Here is an 18,515-nt window from a genome sequence, read left to right on the forward strand (position 1 = left end):
CCTTCCAACATTCAGCTGAGCATATATTTTAATTTAAATTTAATTTTATTTATCTTCAAAAAATTATTTTTTTATTATAGCTTTTTATATATAAAACATATGCAGGGATAATTTTTTAGCATTGACCCTTGAAAAAAATTCTGTTTCAACTTTTCCCCTCCTTCCCTCTACTCTCTCCTCTAGATGGCAGGTGGTCCTATCCCATACATGTTAAATATGTTAAAGTTTATGTTACATACAGTATATGTATACATAGTTATAAAGTTATCTTGCTGTAAAAGAAAGATCATATTTTGAAAGAAGGTAAAAATAACCTGAGAAGAAAAAAACAAAAATGCAAGCAAAGAATAACAGAAAAAGTAGAAATGCTATATTGTGCTCCATACTCATTTCCTTCCCAGTGTTCTTTCTCTGGGTATAGCTGGTTCTGTTCATTTCTGATCAATTGGAACTGATTTGAATCCTCTCATTGTTGAAGAGAGCCACATCCAAAAGAATTGATCATCATATAGTAATATTGTTGAAGTGTATAACAATCTCCTGGTTCTGCTCATTTCACTTAGCATCAGTTCATGTAAGTGTCTCCAAGGCTCTCTGTACTCATCCTGCTGGTCATTCCTTATAGAACAATAATATTCTATACCATTCATATGCCACAATTTATTCAGCCATTCTCTAATTAGTGGGCAACCATTCAGTTTCCAGTTTCTAGCTGCTACAAAAAGGGCTGCCACAAACATTTTTGCATATATGGATTCCCTTCTTCAATATCTCTTTGGGACATACGCCCAGTAGTAACACTGCTGGATCAAAGGTTATGCACAGTTTGATAACTTTTTGAGTATACTTCCAAATTAGAGCATATATTTAAAAATTTTTTTTATCTTTTATGCTATTTTGAGGGAAAGTATTCTTTTAAGTGAGCAGAGAATTAAAATTAGTAATTTAAAAATTCTCTCCCTTCCATTGGAAAATAATATGAAAATGAAATCATATGCATTAAAAATATAAATGATCAGACAAAAGTAAATTACTTTTCTCCTGGTTCTCCAGACTTTGCTTTGTATTAGTTTATGTAAATCTTCTCATGTTTTATTGGCAGAATAGTATTCTATTACTTTTATAAACCATAGTATTTAGTCATTCAGATGATGGGCACCCTTTAGTTTTCAGTTCTTTGCTATAGATTAAAAGGGACTATTGTGTTTTTGTATTCTGTGCTATTAAAAAAGGGGACTATTGTAAATATTTTGTACATATGGATCCTTTTCTTCTTTCTTTGATCACCTATATTCCCAGTGTACAGCCAGGTTGAAATTACTGTGAGTAAGAAGAATGTGAAATTTAATTTAGACAAATTATAAATAATGCTAGATTATTTATAATTATAATTATATATTTATTTATAACATGTATATATTTTATATATATTATATATATTTATATATAATATATTAGTATATGTTATATAATTTATATATATTTATAAATATATAAATTATATAAACAATTATAGATTGTTTATAATGAGTCAGAATTCAATTGATAAAACTCAAAGAGATACCATGTGGATTAGGACATGCAATGGATAGTGGGCCCAGCCTTCTAGCTAGGTCAAAGTTCATATTTTGCCTTTGACACCTAGTGGTTTTGTCATGATCAATAATTATAACTTCTCATCCCTCCACTCCCAAACTAGCTCTAATACTGTAAATTACAAATTAATTTCCAAACTTTTCTGGAGGGGTTTCTATACCAGAAGCTTCCTTCCCTGTTGAAGGTATAAAAAAAAATGAGGAAAAATTAGGAATGTAACAAAAGCTATAGATTCTTTAGTTCTAGTGAAAGTTAATAAAGGGTTTTAACATGCTACTCCAAGGTCAATCTATACTTATCTATGTGTGCTACTATATACTATATAGTATATGCTATACTATTCAGTCATGTTAATTTTTTTAAAAAAGCCTTTAACAAAATGGAAAAAAAGGAATACTTCAGATGGAAATACTTGTCAGCACAAAAAAAGAAGAGGTTTATCATTAGAACAAAAAATGATGTAATTGAACAGTATGATCATAGCAACCCTAAGATAGAACGAGGTGTTGGGATATCTGTATCTATGGTACAGAGTATTATAAAACATGCAGGAGAAACAAAAGAAAGATAAAATTGCATCAGCCTTTGATGGTTTGCAAAAAGCTATAAGAAATTGAAGTGGTAAGTGATAGAAATGGAGCATCCTTTAGCTGTGTAGATGGCAATAAAAATGCATTCCTCTTTGCAGAGTAGTCATTGAGACAAAAACTTCATATTTGGTTAAGACTGTGAAAAAAAATAGAAGTGAAATGAAATCATTTTACTTATTGCAAGGCAATTGGGGTTAAGTGACTTGCCAATGTCACACACCTAAGAAGTGGTAAGTGTGAGGCTGGGTTTATACTGTACCATCTAGCTGCCCCCAGAAACTTGTACTATAAGCTAAGTTGGGTAATTGGATCCTTTTAAAAATTGAGTTCCATTGTATAATATTAAACTTTTTGGAAATGTGGCCAGTGCTGATGAGAATGGAGCTGCTAATGATTTGGAAAAAAACAATTGGAGGTGGATGCACAGGTCAAAATTTTTTTTTAATGTGGATGAAACAATCTTGTTCTAGGATTTATATTTCTATGAAAGGAAAAAAAAAACCCCAACACAACTTGGATTTAAAGTATCTAAGGATCACCACATTTTTATTGTGAAGTAATGCAGAAGGGGATTTTAAATAAAAACCAATGCTGTTGATCTAAGAATTCTAGTTTTCTTAGAGGCCACAACCATTGACTACTTCTAATTCTTTGATGGCCATATCAGAAAACATGGGTGACTACAGCTGGTTTTTGAAAACTAGGTCTAAATTTATTTCAGTTCAAGTATTGCAAAATATTGTAGGGACAGAAATATCACAGTTGAGGAATTACTGATTTTAGATCATGTCCTGATCAGTCAACTACACTTGGTTCATTGTATGAGAAGGTAAGCAGGTAAACTTGCAGAGATGGATACATTCTTTTCACCTTCCACCCACTATATGTATTCTTTTCTGCATGATATCTCTAAAGGCTGGAATGGAAAAGTAAGAATGGTAGACTGGGAGTGAGAAGGAGATAAAGAGGAAGGACTACAGATAACTTCCAGGACTCTTGTGCCTATCTGCCTGATGATAGCATTTGGTAAGCAATTATTGCTAGTGGTGATGAGGTGTGCAGTAATTTCTTCCATCATTAGGGACTGGGACAGAAAGAGGGTTCTGAACTCTCCTGCCTCTTGTTTCTCTCTTCTTACACATCATTTGTGATTGATCTTAGTCATTACCAGAGTAGAGGAAATGACATGAATCCTAATGACTTTGTTTTCTTATCAGGTATGCAATCAAGCAGACATGGAAGCATATTGCAGAGTATGAAGTTCCTCATGAGTATTGCTTCCTTCTTTCTTTAGGGATTATCTCAAATCATTCACGACTGTCCTGTTCAGCAGTATCACCCAAGCTGCTTCTTGCTTGATTTCAGAATTAAAAATGCTCGTTTACTAGGACATAACTAAATCACTATCACTATCTTCTCTTGTCAACAGCAAACAAATTGAACCCAAAGATGAAGAGCCTCTTTGAACTTCTTCTATGACTAGGTCTACTTTTTTTTTTTTTTTAAAGTGGTTCATTTTGAAAGGATTTGTTAATCAAGGTATCATACTTTCTTAGTTTGAATATTACTTCATTCCAACCAAAGAAAATTATAAGATAAACTGTATCATACTTTAAAACTTTAAAGTGTGCAGAATTCTTTGAGTCTCACAGCAGTCTCATGAGTCAGTCTGAATATTATTGTTCCCAGTTTACTGATAAAGGTAGATGAGGCTCACAGAGGTTAAATGACTTGCCCTAAGTCACACAACTAGTAAATATCCAGAGATAGGATTTAAATTCCAAATTTAACATTCTGTTCACTTGCCCTGCATATACTCTCTTATCATTTGAAACCCAAATACAATGGCCAACTTAGAATGATAACTGAATAGATGCTAAATAAAATTAAGACCAAACTCATCAAAATATAAATGATATAATATTGTTTTTCTCTAATCCTCTAGCTAACTAGTAAATAATCCTGCTTGTCCTCCCTAAACCTTCCCCTGAAATTCCTATTTCTTTCAAGAGTACCTACATTTTACCAATCACCGAGACCTGCAAACCTCACTATCATTTCCAACTTCTCATCTTACAAATCTAATCTCTCGTCAAATCTTGTTATTTCTTTCTCTGCAACATTTCTCCACAGCTATCATTCTAATTCACTCCCTTATCATCATTTTGCTAGACTCTTGCAATTGGACTTCTTGACTTCAGTCAGTTCCTATTCTAATCCATCCATTACTTAAGTTGCCAGGGTGATTTTCCTAAAGTACAGCACTCAAAGCTCTAGTGGCACCCCCTTGTTGTCTACCTCCAAGATCAAAAATCCTTTGACCTTTAAAGCCCTTCACAACCTGACCCCTTCTTTCTTTTCCAGTATTTTAACTTTCTATCCCTTTCCTTGACTCCCTATCTGTGATTCAGCTAATTATCCTAACCATTCTAAACAATTTGTTCCTCACATACTTTATTTCCTTTTCATGTATTTTTGTAAGTGCTCTTCTGTTGAAGTATTTTCTCTTCTAGAAGACCTTTCCTGGTCCCCCAGCTGCTATAACCAGGCCATCTAAGGTCACCCTCCTACTACCTCGTATTTATCCTGTATATTCTAATTTATGTATATTGTTTTCTAATAAACTCTTTGAGGGCAGTAACTTTTTTATGTCCCCATCAGCCCAATGACGTAGTATAGTCCTTAATAAATGCTTATTGATTGATACAGAGAATTAACAAAAATATATATAAATAAAAGCCATTTCCCAGAGGAGTAATAGCTTGAGAACAGTTCTCAAAAAAAATTTCAGTTAACCATCATATGAAAGTTTGCTCCAAATCATTAATAAGAGAATACAAAGCAAAGTAAGTGAAGTTTTATCTTATACTTGGCAAAGATGACAAAAATTGCCAAAGGAGTCTGTGGCACACATAAAAAGGTCAAGAGTCCCTAAAATTAGGGAGATTGGATATGAAAGCCATTTTGGAAAGAAGGAGAAATTAATGCACTGTTAATGGAGCTGTAACTTGAATAAATATATAGGAAAGCAATTTGGAAATGTGCTAACAAAGTGATTAAAATGTGTAGGTGATATAACATTCACTGAGCCTTCATTTGAACAAAGTCTTAGGAGTTTAGCAAAGGTAAAAGAAAAAGGAAGCTTATTAGGTCATGTTAAGTGGAAAAAAAGTAAGGACTGCCAGTGTAATGAACTTTTGCTGTAATTTATAGACTTTACATATATTGAACTTGATTTTTCTTGTTTTTGTTGCATGTGATCTTCCTGCTTTGTTTAATTTTTATTTGATCTTTTTAAAGATTATAGTGTTTATTTTATTTCCTACTTGGGTAATAACCAATTTAGTAACCAGATCTTTTAGATGTATAAAAGGGGGCTTTAAAAAAAAATGGTCAAAGCTATTTTATGTATTATACATTTGGCTCTTATTATTGGTCACATTTTTAGTAAAATGACTTTAGAGTATCTAGAACCCTTCTAAATCCAAAGTTTATGTATAGATACATTTTATGGTTTATCCTTGTCATGAAATCCTTTTTCCTCTGAAAATGTAAATGTACATTTTGCAAATGAGAGACTATGCATATAGTTTTTCCTTTATTGTTTTTTATTTATTCAGAATTGAAATAATGTTGAGTTAAAAATAACTGATCATGTTTAGGAAATGTAGATTAGTTATTTTAGTGTGAAATCATTTCTTTTAGATAATCATGGGCCAAACTGGAAAGAAATCCGAGAAGGGACCAGTTTGTTGGCGGAAGCGTGTAAAATCTGAATATATGAGATTGAGACAGCTCAAGAGGTTCAGACGAGCTGATGAAGTAAAGGTATGGATTTTTCTTTTTTTTTTTTTTAAATTTATTTTTTTAAAATTTTGTATTTAACACAAAAGAACATTTTTACAAACAGAACTGAATACAAAGAAGTTTGTTTATGAAACAACAAAATCTCCATCTGATATCACTTTAAAAAAGAAAGGTAAACAATAGGTTTCACACATTACTTTCAAAACTGTTTGTTTCCTTCTGAAATTCCTTATGAGTGTGTGCATACATATATGTGAGTGTGTGTGTAATATTTCAGTGACCTTTTTGGTGGTGTGTGAGGGGGGCATCATATATTGCTAATCTACTCTTTCAGTTTTAACCCACTGCAATTAAAAAACCAAGGTGAAGAGGGGGAAAATCTATTGTTGTAAGTGAATAAGCAAGTAAAATGAAAATACCTAATGTTCACATGGGTAACATCTCATAATAGGTTCTTTGGAGACATGGTTGGTCATGACTTTGATCATAATTCTGAAGTCTCTTAACTTGTTTTTCTTTATGATATTGTTTTCTTAGTTTTTTTATTTTGCTTATTTTACTTTGAAATTTTTCATCATTTCTCTCAGCATAATATTTCATTAAAAACACACACACACACACACACACACACACACACAAATTGAGTCATTCCTTAATTATATAAGAGAAAATTTAAGGCACTCATTAATTTCTTGGTTTCTTTTTTCTCTTTTAATCACTCTTCAGGAAGTTTATTTTTCTTGTGCCTTTTCCCTCACCAATATTATTTTTCTTCTAAAAATCTGCACCTCAAATTCTTGCTTGTTTACCCATTAAGAGAAATGTATTTTTACACCAAACTATATGTGTCTAATCCTCCTTTTTTATCTGACTTGTATCAGTGAGGTTCTTTTGGATGCCCACTTTCTTTCCATATTTATATACTCTCACACATCTCAATTATGAGATGTTCCCCTTCCCCATTTATTTTGCTCTCTTTTGTCTTTCTCCTGTTAAAAGCTTTAGATTCTTTCAAATCCTTTAAAGACACTAGTTTCTCAAGGATTGATTTTTTCTTCTGTTATTATCATGTTAGCACTATGCACCATTATAGAGTTCTATAGAACATAGACCAATTGCTCAAGTAAGTTTACCTTTCTAATTTTCTGTAGACTTTTGCTTTTTTTATTTCAAAAAAGTTAAAAATCAGGAAGGATTGAAAATCTTCTCTTTCATTATCAATCTTATTTTTATTTTTATTTTTAATTTTTACTTCTAGGATTATATTCAGTTTTGCTGGCTGATTTATTCTTAGTTATTAGCTATCCCATTTGCCTTTTGGAACTTTGTATTCCAAGATACTCAGTTTGGACTGTAGTTCTTTAGTACCTGAACTCACTTTTTTTCTTAATGTGAGAGTTTGATATTGTTTTGGCTGTGATATTCCTGGGACTTTAGAATTATCTTTCAGAAGAAATCAAATTATTTCTATCTTCAGGTTGCTCTGTTTTTTATAGATTTGGAAAGTTTTTATTTATGATTTCTTGAAAAATATCATCTAGACGTCTACCTTTTTAAAAATTCATGTTTTTCAGGGAATTCAATGATTCTCAAATTATTTCTTGTTAACTGGTTGTCCAGGTTATTAGTTTTTAATATTTGATATCTTATTTTTTTCTTTCTTTTCTACAAATCTTTTGACTTTGTTCTAATATTTCTTGATGTCTCATGGAATAAATGATTTCTTTTTGGTCTATTGTTTGATCTATTCTATTTGGTCCCTATTTTTCAGGGAGTCCATTTCTTTGTTAAGGTTTACAAATTCTTTTGAGCTATTTTTCTGATTCCTTAAGTTTTTGTTTAATTTTAGATATTCCTGAAGTCCTAGGGGGAAAAAAAAATTTTTTTTGAGACTCTTTATATTTGATATAGAGTTTGTTTTTTCTTTCAGAATTTATTTTTAAAAATGTATGCTTCTCGGTGCCTTCTTCAACTTTTCCAACTTTATAGTCTTAGTTCCTGACTTGGAGATTTATGCCAAAACTAGATTCAGCCCTGAGCCTTATTTGTGGGTGGTATGATCAGGATTGCTTATTCTCACCTGGACCTCAGAGACCTCTGAGCCTATCTTTCTAGTAGCTGAGAGGTTGCTGACTTGTTTGCCTGCTAGTATTGTAGTATTGGTATTGCTGAGGGGTCTGCTTTGCTGTTGCTCATGTATGCGCTTCTGACTTTTCTTTTCTTTTCTTTTTTTTTTTTTTTTTTTCAGTTTTAAGGTAGAAATTGCATGCTGTAGTTTCTCACTGTACCTCTTGATTGTCATTCATTTTATTAGGAATATCAGGAGTTTATTGGGATATGTGATCAAGTCTGCTTTCATTTACGCAGTCTTTTAAGCCATTTTCCTCAATGTGTTTGGTATCCGTTTTTCTCTTTTCCCCAGTCCTGCCTTCATAGTAGGGAACTTCAATATAGAAATTGACTCTCACAACCAAAGTACTTAGTTCTTAAATTACTTACTTCCCAAGAACTACTCTTTGACCCATCTTCAGCCATACACAAAGCCATACACTATTGGTCTTGCCATTATCCACAAATGTATCTCTATCATGTTCAAGAATTATAAAAATTCTTCATCTGACTATGTTTTATTTATCTTTCCCCTCCCCCTCTGCCTTTCCTTCCAAAACTCTATTCTCTATCCACATTATAACTTCTAATTCTATTCCCACACTTCTCTCTTAGGCTGTCTCCTGTACTCTAGCTATTCTCTCCTCTTTTCCCCAACTTGACCTCTTGGTGAACCAGTTTCACTTTCAAGTCCTAAGCTCCCTTATCCTTTTACTGATTGTGCCCTGTCATGTCTCAACCTTGGATCACTCCCACAACTACTGTATATGCTGATGAATTAAGGTAGAAAAATTACTCAACTATTCTGATTAGGTCTGTTACAAATTTACAGTATTACAGCCTCAAGTGGGCCTTCATGGCCTCTAGATAATCCTATTTTATCTTTCTTTTCAACTCACTATCCCAGTAATGTTTCCAAACTTATTCATCTCTCTTTTAATCTCCTATGTCTTTCCCTCCTTCTACTCTCACAGTTGAGAATCTTAACTCATGTTTTACAAAAGAAATTGAAGCTATTGGCTGTGAACTTTTATTGCTTCTCTTCATCATTGTGCTTTGACTTTGTGCTTTCTGTCACTGATTCCTCCTTTAGCTGTATCTCTCATGAAGACTTTACTAGGTCCAACTTCTCTTCTTGTAAAAGCTTTACTATTCTATTTTCTCTCCTCCAATTATCATTGATTCTCCTTTGTCTACTGATTCCATCTTTATTGCCTGCAGACATTCCCAAGTCTCCTCATCCTCAAAAAACTCATTTGATCCTTTCAATCCCATTAGTCATTGATCTATAGTTCTTCTACTCATTATTATTTACTTAGCTCAATTCTCTGAAAAGATAGTCTGCAAAGATATCTGTATTTTTTCTCTTTTTACTCTTTTAATTATCTCTTACAGTCTGACTTCTGACTTCATTGTGTTGCTGAAAATCTCTCCAGAGGTACCAGTGATCTTTTTCTCAGTCCTCGTTCTTCTTGACCTCTGCAGTTTTTTTTTTGTTTTTTTTTTAACACTGTTGATCACTGTCTTCTCCTGGTCCTCATTTCTTGCTGTTTTCTGGACACCACTTTCCTGGTTCTTATATGTGTCAGTCTTCTTTGCTGGATCCTCCTTCACTTTATTCCTTTAGCCTCAGATGTTCTTCAGGACTCTATTCTAGGTCCTTTTCCCTTCTTCCTACTATTTCACTTGTTGATCTTATCAGCTCCTGTGGATTTAATTACCATCTCTCTGCTGATGATACTGAGATATATTCATTCTCCTCCAATTTTTGCTGACCCCCATCCTCATTTCTAACTTCCTTTCAGATATCTTCCATCCGGTGAGACTTGACTTCCTTGCTGTTCCATAAATAGGACACTTCAATTCTAAATTTTTTCTCTTGCTTTCTACCTCCTGTCTTCCTTGGCTTCTTTTAAGTCCCAGCTAAAATCCTATCTTCTACAGAAAAGCTATTTTCTAATCCCATTCTACTTTAGTCAGTTAATAATCAATAAGTGTTTAAGTGCCTGATAATGCCAGATGCTGTGCTAAGTATTAGGGATATTAAAAAAAAAAAGGCAAAAGACAGTGTCTGCCCTTTACATTCCAATGGGACAGACAAGCAAACAAGTATGTACAAACAAGCTGTGTATATATAGGATAAAGAAGAAATGAGAAGGAAGGCATCCTAGGACTTATACTTTTAATTATTTCCTATTTAAGTATTTAATATTTTCTTTTTATGTCATAGATACTTAATAAATATTTATTGATTGACTGGTTTTCCAGATATATTTTCCAAGTATACATAGGATTATATTTATGTGTCGGTAGTTATTGTTTAAAGGAAATTTTTAATTCTTAAAGCACACATTTTACATGTGTAACTTGGCTTTTTTCTCACTTAAAAAAATTAACAATTTTAACTTGTCTGAAATATGAAAACTTTGATTTCAAATGATACAATTTCAACTAGTTATATCACTGTAGTTAAATATAAATTTTAATCTCATATTTTAATAGTGATGGTTATATTTTGACTTAGAACCAAATTTAAAACAAATGATTTCTTTGTAATATATTTTTACTTATGTAAGTATATGCCAAGAATTTGTACTTCCTTAAGTATAGAACATTTCCTTATTTTTGTGCATTTCTAAAAATCAGTTTGTCTTTTTACATATAAAAAAATACAGGGAATATTTTTTTCAGAAAGTGTTCATTTTATGTATTTTTTCCATTATGAAATTTAAATCCTAGGTATGTTGTTTTACTTATATATGATGTATGTATGTATGTTATACACATAGAATGCCTTTTTGTTCAATCTATATGAGTTTCAATAATGGTCCTGATGGCATTCTAGGAAAATTGCTTAATGACTTGAAATTAACAAATTCCCCTCCTCCCTTTTTTTTTTTTTTTTTTTTTTTTTTAAAGAGTATGTTTAATTCTAATCGGCAGAAGATTCTTGAAAGGACAGAAATCTTAAACCAGGAATGGAAACAGCGAAGGATACAGCCTGTACACATCATGACTTCTGTGAGCTCATTGCGCGGGACCAGGGAGGTTGGTTAACATGACATGTTGTAGTAATGTCAGCACATTTTGGTTTTACTAGTGGAAAATTGGTTGGAAGTTGTAAGGAAATCAAGTGATTGACTTGACTATTTAACATGCTCATCTTTTTGTTACTGGCTTTTTTATATGAAATTTTTTATCAGCTACTATTTAAGTATTTTTAAAATTGAAATATTTAGTAAGCTTTTGGCATTACCATTGAATTTTTCTTTATAAGCATAAACAGAATTGACTTAATTACCATGAATTGGTCTCATGCTAAGAATTTCTCTCCTCTTCCTTCCTCCTTCCCTTACATGGCTTAAAAAAGTTTTTGTTAGATACTTTTGTTGAAGGCTAATGTTTTCCTTTCTCTGTTAGAAGTAAGGGCTTTAACTTTGGGCTCTAGCGAATACCGTACTTAGCTTTCTAGCAAATATTTAGAAAAAGGTAAGAGAAATTTAGATTTAACGTATAAGCAGTAGCAGTTCTTCCTTCTGAGCTAGGGATTTGTTTTGAATAAGAGTATTTTTATAGTTAAAGAATTAAATTTATTCATTTGGATTGGTGTATACTATTGTTGAATTTTTTTTTTAATGATAGTTGAGTAATTCAGACTGTCTTCTAAGAGAAATGATATTTGTTTTTTAGTTTAGTCAGCAGTAACTCCCAAGAAGAAAGAAAGTTATTTATTCCTCTGCATAACTTATGTTATCGTTCTCACTATATGTTTTTAAATTTCTGGATTTTTTTTTTTGCTGAGGCAATTAGGGTTAAGTGACTTGCCCAGGGTAATATATCTAGGAAATGTTAAGTGCCAGACACTTAACATACTGAACTCAGGTCCTCCTGATTTCAGGGTTGGTGCTCTGTCCACTGCACCATCTAGCTGCCCCCAATTTCTGGAAATTTAAAAATTGAGAATGTCTTTTCTTTCTATCTTCTCCATACTCCTTCCATGCCAAAATTGTGGGGGGAAATTAAAATATGAACTCATTTGTTAGTTTTGAAATTATAAAAATTATATATGTTTAATTTAGATTATTTACATCATTTTCATCTTTGGTATATTACATTTAAAAGTTTTTTGTAAAACAAATTTCATTAGCTAATACTTATTTTTTATATTTTAGAAAAAAAGGAAACCATAAGCTATTGAATAAAAAAAAAAAGTCATGGTTTTCGTTAGTTCAAGTAGAATAATTTTTAAAAATTGAGAATAGAAAAAACTCAGTAAGCATAAATTTTATTTTTTTTATTTTTTATTTTTTTTGCTTCCATTTTCAAGCAGCTGTAAAAAGCAGTTGAAAGTAGTATAGTGTAGTATAGTATAGTTTAGAAAAGAAATAAATCCCCATTCACTCAGTAAAATTTTTTGTCATACAAAACTGTTAAATCATTCACATTGAAATGTCCCTCTACCCCTAGTTTCTACCTATTGATTTTTCCTTTTCTTCCCTTTCAATGACTTCTGTAATCTGGTTGTTTAGCCCAAGGCAGTATATCTGCCCTTTTACATTCTTGTTTTGTGATATTGTATGCTGTCTCTGAATGTATTCTAATTTCTTTCACATCCTTCCGAAGATAGAAAAAAAATTTAGCAAACAAAAAACAAACCATCCAAAGGCTGCCTTGTGGTGATCCTTGCCCCATGTCTATTACAGGAGGCACATGCTTGGCAGAGTCTCAAATTGTGCTCCTGAACCAACATCCAGATATGTTCTTTAGTCACCAGAATTTGAAAAGACCTTTCTAACATCAAGTTTTGAGTTTATTTGTTGTTTAATAATCCATAGTATCAGTGATGTTATTTGAGAATGTTCCTTAAGGTCCAATCTGAGACAAGTCATGGGATCATAGATTTAGAGCTGGACAGGACTTCAGAGGTCATCTAATTCAACCTCATTTTATGGCTGAGGAAACTGATTTGCCTAAGTCACAGAGGTAGTACATATCAGAGATTGAAAGAGATTGAATTTGAAACCAGGTTCTTCAGTAATATAGTATGTCTTGTGAAACCTCAGAGGGCTTCCTGCAGAGTAGCTAGGAAGGAGTGTGGACAGATGTAAGGAAATCTGGTCAAAAGGCTGGGGGTGAATGGGTAGAGGTTACTACCACCTACCACACAAGAAGCCCTGTAGGGGCAGTAGGATTCTTGTTTTACCCTCTGTAACTTGTGCTTGTGATGGCCCTGGAGGTCACATTCATATATCATGATTTGTTTAGTTATTCCCCCAACTAATGGGCTCACATTTTGTTTCCTGTTGTTGCTCCACAATAAAAGATGTTTCTCTTTGTCTGTCTCTGTTTCTCTATATATACATCTATATAGATGTATCTATGTTTGTGTAAATAGATATATCTATCTATATATTTATTTGTAGTTACTGATTTAATTTAAAAAACACATAATTGAATTTATATAGAGCATTATTCGTTATATTGTGATGCATATATCTTAAAGCAATGCCCTGGATAACAAGACAGCTTGTTGTCATTGTGACTAAATGTCAACTAAAGAAAGGGAACATACATATAAACATAGTTTGGGGTTGTCTTTTTTTTTCCTTTCAGTAAAAGAGGATTATTCATTCTTGATACAAAACCTCTGCCTGAAAACCTATGGCTTCTTAAAATATGGGTGATTTGCTGCTTTTTTTTTTTTTTTTGCCAGAAATTTCTTTGGCAAGATCATTGACCAGGATTGTAGTTTGTTTTCTATCAAATGTCTGATTTGTGGAATCAAATTGTGAACTCATTTTGAATGATAAAAGACTGCTTTATAAGATTTGGTAGGAGTAATTTTTAAAAATGAAGAATCCATTTGTTGACCAGGAAGGTTCTTGTTTTTTGTAGTCTTCCAGAATATTCTGGAAGCTCTGAGCAGGGAGGCAATGCGGGGAGGCAATAGCAACTGATTTGTATTAGAGCTCATATTGCTACATATGTTTTTGTATATTTGGATTTTTTTTTTTTTCTTTCATTGATCTCTTTGAAATATAAACTTAGATGTCTGGTGATGTATATATATATATATATATATATATATATATATATATATATATAATTTTTTGGTAGATCTTTTTGCTTTAAACAGTACTATTATTTTGTCCTCATTAAGTTTTACTATGTATTTTTACATATAATTTTGTTTTGTCTTGTTTTGTTGAATACAGTATCTCTAATATTAAAAACTTTTACATGTTATTTTGCCCTTAGAACTTTTGGCGGATAACCAACTTTGTTGGGAGACAATTTTAGATTATGTAATATACACTTTATTATAGCAATGTATGTACATATTCGGTTTTATTTTCATTACTGTTTTCATGTCATTTTCTTTGTCATTAAAGCAAACATTGCCCTGAATCTTCTTTAGAACTTCATGTCTTACTCTCGACATATTTTGTACTGTGTCCTATTTTATTTAAATACCTTTTTTTTTTTTTTTTTTTTAATGAAAAATGACTGAGGTTCTTCTTTTCAAAATTTGTTTTCTTCTATTCGTTTTCTTTATTTGTAAGGCAGTAGTGAATTTGCAAAGTATTTGCAAGCAATTCAAGTTCTTGAGACCTCAGCTTTCTCTATAAGTGATTTCTAAGAACCCTTTCAACTCTTAAAGTCTGTGATCCTGTGGTTGCTTATTACGAAGACACTATTATTAATTCAAAATCACATCTTAAAAAGGTTTTGCTTTTTAAAAAAAGTCTGCTGGAGCTATAACTGACATGAAGAATTTAGTCATTGAAAAAACTTCCCACTGATACGGAGCTCTAATTATTTACAGTAATATTCCATATGACTATATTGTTCCTTCAAGATTTTGATTTTTCTTTTAGATTTAAATACACACATACATCCACACAAACACATATTTTGATTGATGAACTCCCCTTTGATGATGCTGACATTATAGAAGTAGTAATGTAAGAGGATTTTGCTGAAAAGGAAAAAAAAGAAAATATAGCTTAATAGCTAGCTTATTTAAGAAACACTAGAAGATAAGATTACAAAATCATAGATTTAGTGATGGAGGTTAGGAAAAGACTAATAAAGAACTTATATGATTAACAAGGAAGGTGAATTGTGATCATGTACTGAAAAATTAGAAGTAGAAAAGCACATAAATGGCCCAAGCAGTAGGTGTTATTGAAAGATAAGATGAATAAGAGGATTTATGGGACAAAATAGGGATTGAATAGGAAGACATTGCAATCTGAATAGGAAAAGGGATAGTGGCACTCTCTTGGGCTCATTTCTTACTAAGATTCTTCATTGTTTTATTGATCTCTCCTTCCTATTCAGGTCTGGAGCTAAACCTGGCCTTAAATTCACCATCTCTGTTCTGCTAAGCCCAAGGCATGTGATTGCCAGACTTCACTTTTGCTACTTTAGGGCTTATTATAATTTGAAGATTCTTAATTTGTCATTTCTAATTTTTGTCACTTAATCAACCAATCAAAAAAAGAACATTTCTACATGAAGTTGACATTTTTCTACCCTATTTTGGATGGATGCTTCTTGTTTTACATCAATTTCATTTTCTATTATATTGTTCCTAATGAGCTTTCTTGTGAGAAATAAAAATAAAAAATAAACAAAAAACAAACAGTTGGGCACCTATTCAGTTGACTATTCTCTATCCACTATTCACAACTTCAGTTGTAGTTAATACAGTCTGTGATATTTCATATTCAAGTCCCCTACTTCTTTTAAGAATGGAAGGAAATACAAAAGGATTAATTGTACAGCTTTAATTGGTGCCTAAACCTAGTGTTTTCCTCCTAATATATGGTTTATACAGCATATACTTAATAAATTATGAGTAATCCAATTGTTTAGAGAATTTCTTTAGATTTCAAGTATGTCATTTCTTTGAATGAATGAATAAAAAAGAAAAAATTTCATTTATTTATTTTAAATAATAGCTTTTTATTTTTATTTCTTTTTCAAAATATATTCAAAGATAATTTTCAGCATTTATCCCTGCAAAACCCTGTGCTTCAAATTTTTCTCCCCTCCACTAGACAGCAAGTAATCCAATATAAGTTAAACATGTACAATTCTTCTAAATATATTTCTATATTTGTCATGCTGCACAAGAAAAATCAAAGAGGAAAAAATAAGCAAGTAAAGAACAACAACAAAAGTGAAAATTCAGCCCCCATTGTGCTCTCTCTGGATCCCGATGGCTTTATCACAAATCTATTTATTCAAATTGACTGGAATCACTTCATTGTTGAAAAGAGCCAAGTCCATCAGAATTGATCATCTCATAAACTTCTTGTTGCTGGGTACAATATTCTCTTGGTTCTACTCACTTCACTTGGCATCAGTTCATATAAGCCTCCTCAGGCCTCTCTGAAATCATCCTGTTGGTCATTTCTTACAGAACAATAATATTCCATAACATTCATAAACCACAATTTATTCAGCCATTTTCCAATTGATGGATATCCATTCAGCTTCCAGTTTTTTGTCACTACAAAAAGGGCTGCTACAAACATTAAAAAATACTTTTTTCAAATCAGAATTTTAAAATTCACTCCTATTTTTCTCTAAACAACCGAAGAAATTTCTATCCATGATAGAATGTGTTAGTATAAAACAATAAAGCTAAATCATGATTATGTATAATTTATATGATTGCTACTTTAGGGAGGGGAAAGAGAAGGAAGAGGGAGGGAAATTTGGAACTCAAAATCTTATAAAAGTGAATGTTGAAAACTAACTTTACATGTAATTGGGAAAAAAATATTACCAAGTGAAAAAAAAAATAAAGGTATATATCAGGAGAGAGGGTATTTTAGACATATGGTATACAACTGAGCAAAAATGTAGATAGAAGATGATATGTTTGAGGACAGGCAAGGCACAGGTCTGACCATGTTACTCCTCTTCTCAATAAAGTACAGTAGTTCTCTTAGCTCTAGGATTAGATGCAAACTGCATTGGCATTTAAAGCCCTTTACAACCTGGTTCCAATCTAAAGGCTTATTTTTCCATTATAACAAGAATAGTAATATTGGGTAACATTTACGTGGCATGGAATATATGCCAGGTACTATGTGAAGCACTGTATACTATTTTCTCATTTGATCCTCAAAACAACCCTGTTGGAAACCACATTTTGAGTTCAGGTCCTGAGTTTGGGTCCAGAACTGTATTCATAGTCCCTCCCTACATGTATACCATGATTTAGCACCATTTGGATGCCATTTTTGCCCAGTTGTCCACCTAGCTTGAAATGCCTTCTCTCCTTATGTCTACCTTTATTATTTTTTTTTCACCTAACAGTTTTTTATTTATTTATTTTTTCAGTTACATGTAAAGATAGTTTTCATCATTCACTTTTGTAAAATTTTGAGTTCTAAATTTTTTCCTTTCTAATTTTCCTCCCCATTCCCAAGAGAGCAAACAATCTGACATAGGTTATATATGTACAGTCATATTAATCATTATATCTACTTTTAAAAATCTCTTTTGTTGTTTAGTCATTGTGAGTTGGACCCCCTTTTAGGAAGAAGGGGCAGTTTCTTGGCAAAAAATACTGTTGTTGTTTGTCATTTTCTTCAGCTCATTTTACAGATGAGGAACTGCAGCAGATAGGGATAAGTAGATTGCCTCAGGTCTCATAGCTAATAAGTGTCTGTTGCTTTATTTGAACTTAAGTGTTCCAGACTCCAGGACTGTTATTCTATTCACTGTGCCACCTAGGTGTCCTTCATAATTTTTAGTTTTCACTAAAAATTGGCTCATTTCCCTCTCTAAGATAAAGCCTTTAAAAATTCTCCCAGTTGCTAGTGCTACCCTTCTCCCCATTTCCATGTATATTTTTATATATGTGTTGTCTTCCTCAGTGGGATGGAAGTTTTTTGAGGGCAGGATCTTTCACTTTTGTAGTCTTAGTACATTGTAGATTCTCCCCCCCTCCCCTGAGGCTGGGGTTAAGTGACTTGCCCAGGGTCACACAGCTAGGAAGAGATTTTAATATAAGTCCACAAAACATGGTTATATCATGTACTGAAATCACCTTTCATAAAATACAATTTTTATGTTTAAAATACTTAGAAATACAGAACTGGAAAAATTTTTCTTTAACAAGATAAAATAGTATTTATGTGAAACCAAGAGCTAGTATTATCTCTTATTTAAAAAAACAAAAACAACCCAGGAAATATCCCCAGTAAGGTGGGCTGGCTCTTGTCACAATTATTATTTTTTTTAGGTGGTTTAGCAATAAAGCAAGGAACATAAATCAAAAGAACCACACTGGCAAAAATAAATAGCTCTTTACAATTGATATGTTGGAATATTTTAAAAATTTGAGAAAATCAACAAAAATTGAGATAATAAATGGCTTCAAAACAAAAG

The 18,515-nt window shown here is 32.1% G+C and overlaps 1 protein-coding gene across 16 annotated transcripts in view; it reads left to right on the plus strand.

Moving 5' to 3' along the window:
• EZH2 (enhancer of zeste 2 polycomb repressive complex 2 subunit) overlaps positions 1–18,515 on the plus strand; it is a 110,745-nt gene that overhangs the window by 51,162 nt on the left and 41,068 nt on the right. For 8 of the 16 annotated variants that reach the window (XM_074267604.1, XM_074267616.1, XM_074267605.1 and 5 more), the window contains 2 exons: positions 5,892–6,014; positions 11,022–11,150. In XM_074267604.1, coding sequence (XP_074123705.1) covers positions 5,892–6,014; positions 11,022–11,150 — 252 coding nt within the window. Of the gene's footprint in view, positions 1–3,115; positions 3,213–5,891; positions 6,015–11,021; positions 11,151–18,515 lie in introns of those variants that run through there. The other 8 variants (XM_074267611.1, XM_074267613.1, XM_074267618.1 and 5 more) reach the window with 2 other exon arrangements.

The sequence above is a fragment of the Sminthopsis crassicaudata genome, chromosome 5 (genome assembly GCF_048593235.1).
Source record: "Sminthopsis crassicaudata isolate SCR6 chromosome 5, ASM4859323v1, whole genome shotgun sequence".
NCBI classification, from domain to species: Eukaryota; Metazoa; Chordata; class Mammalia; order Dasyuromorphia; family Dasyuridae; genus Sminthopsis; species Sminthopsis crassicaudata.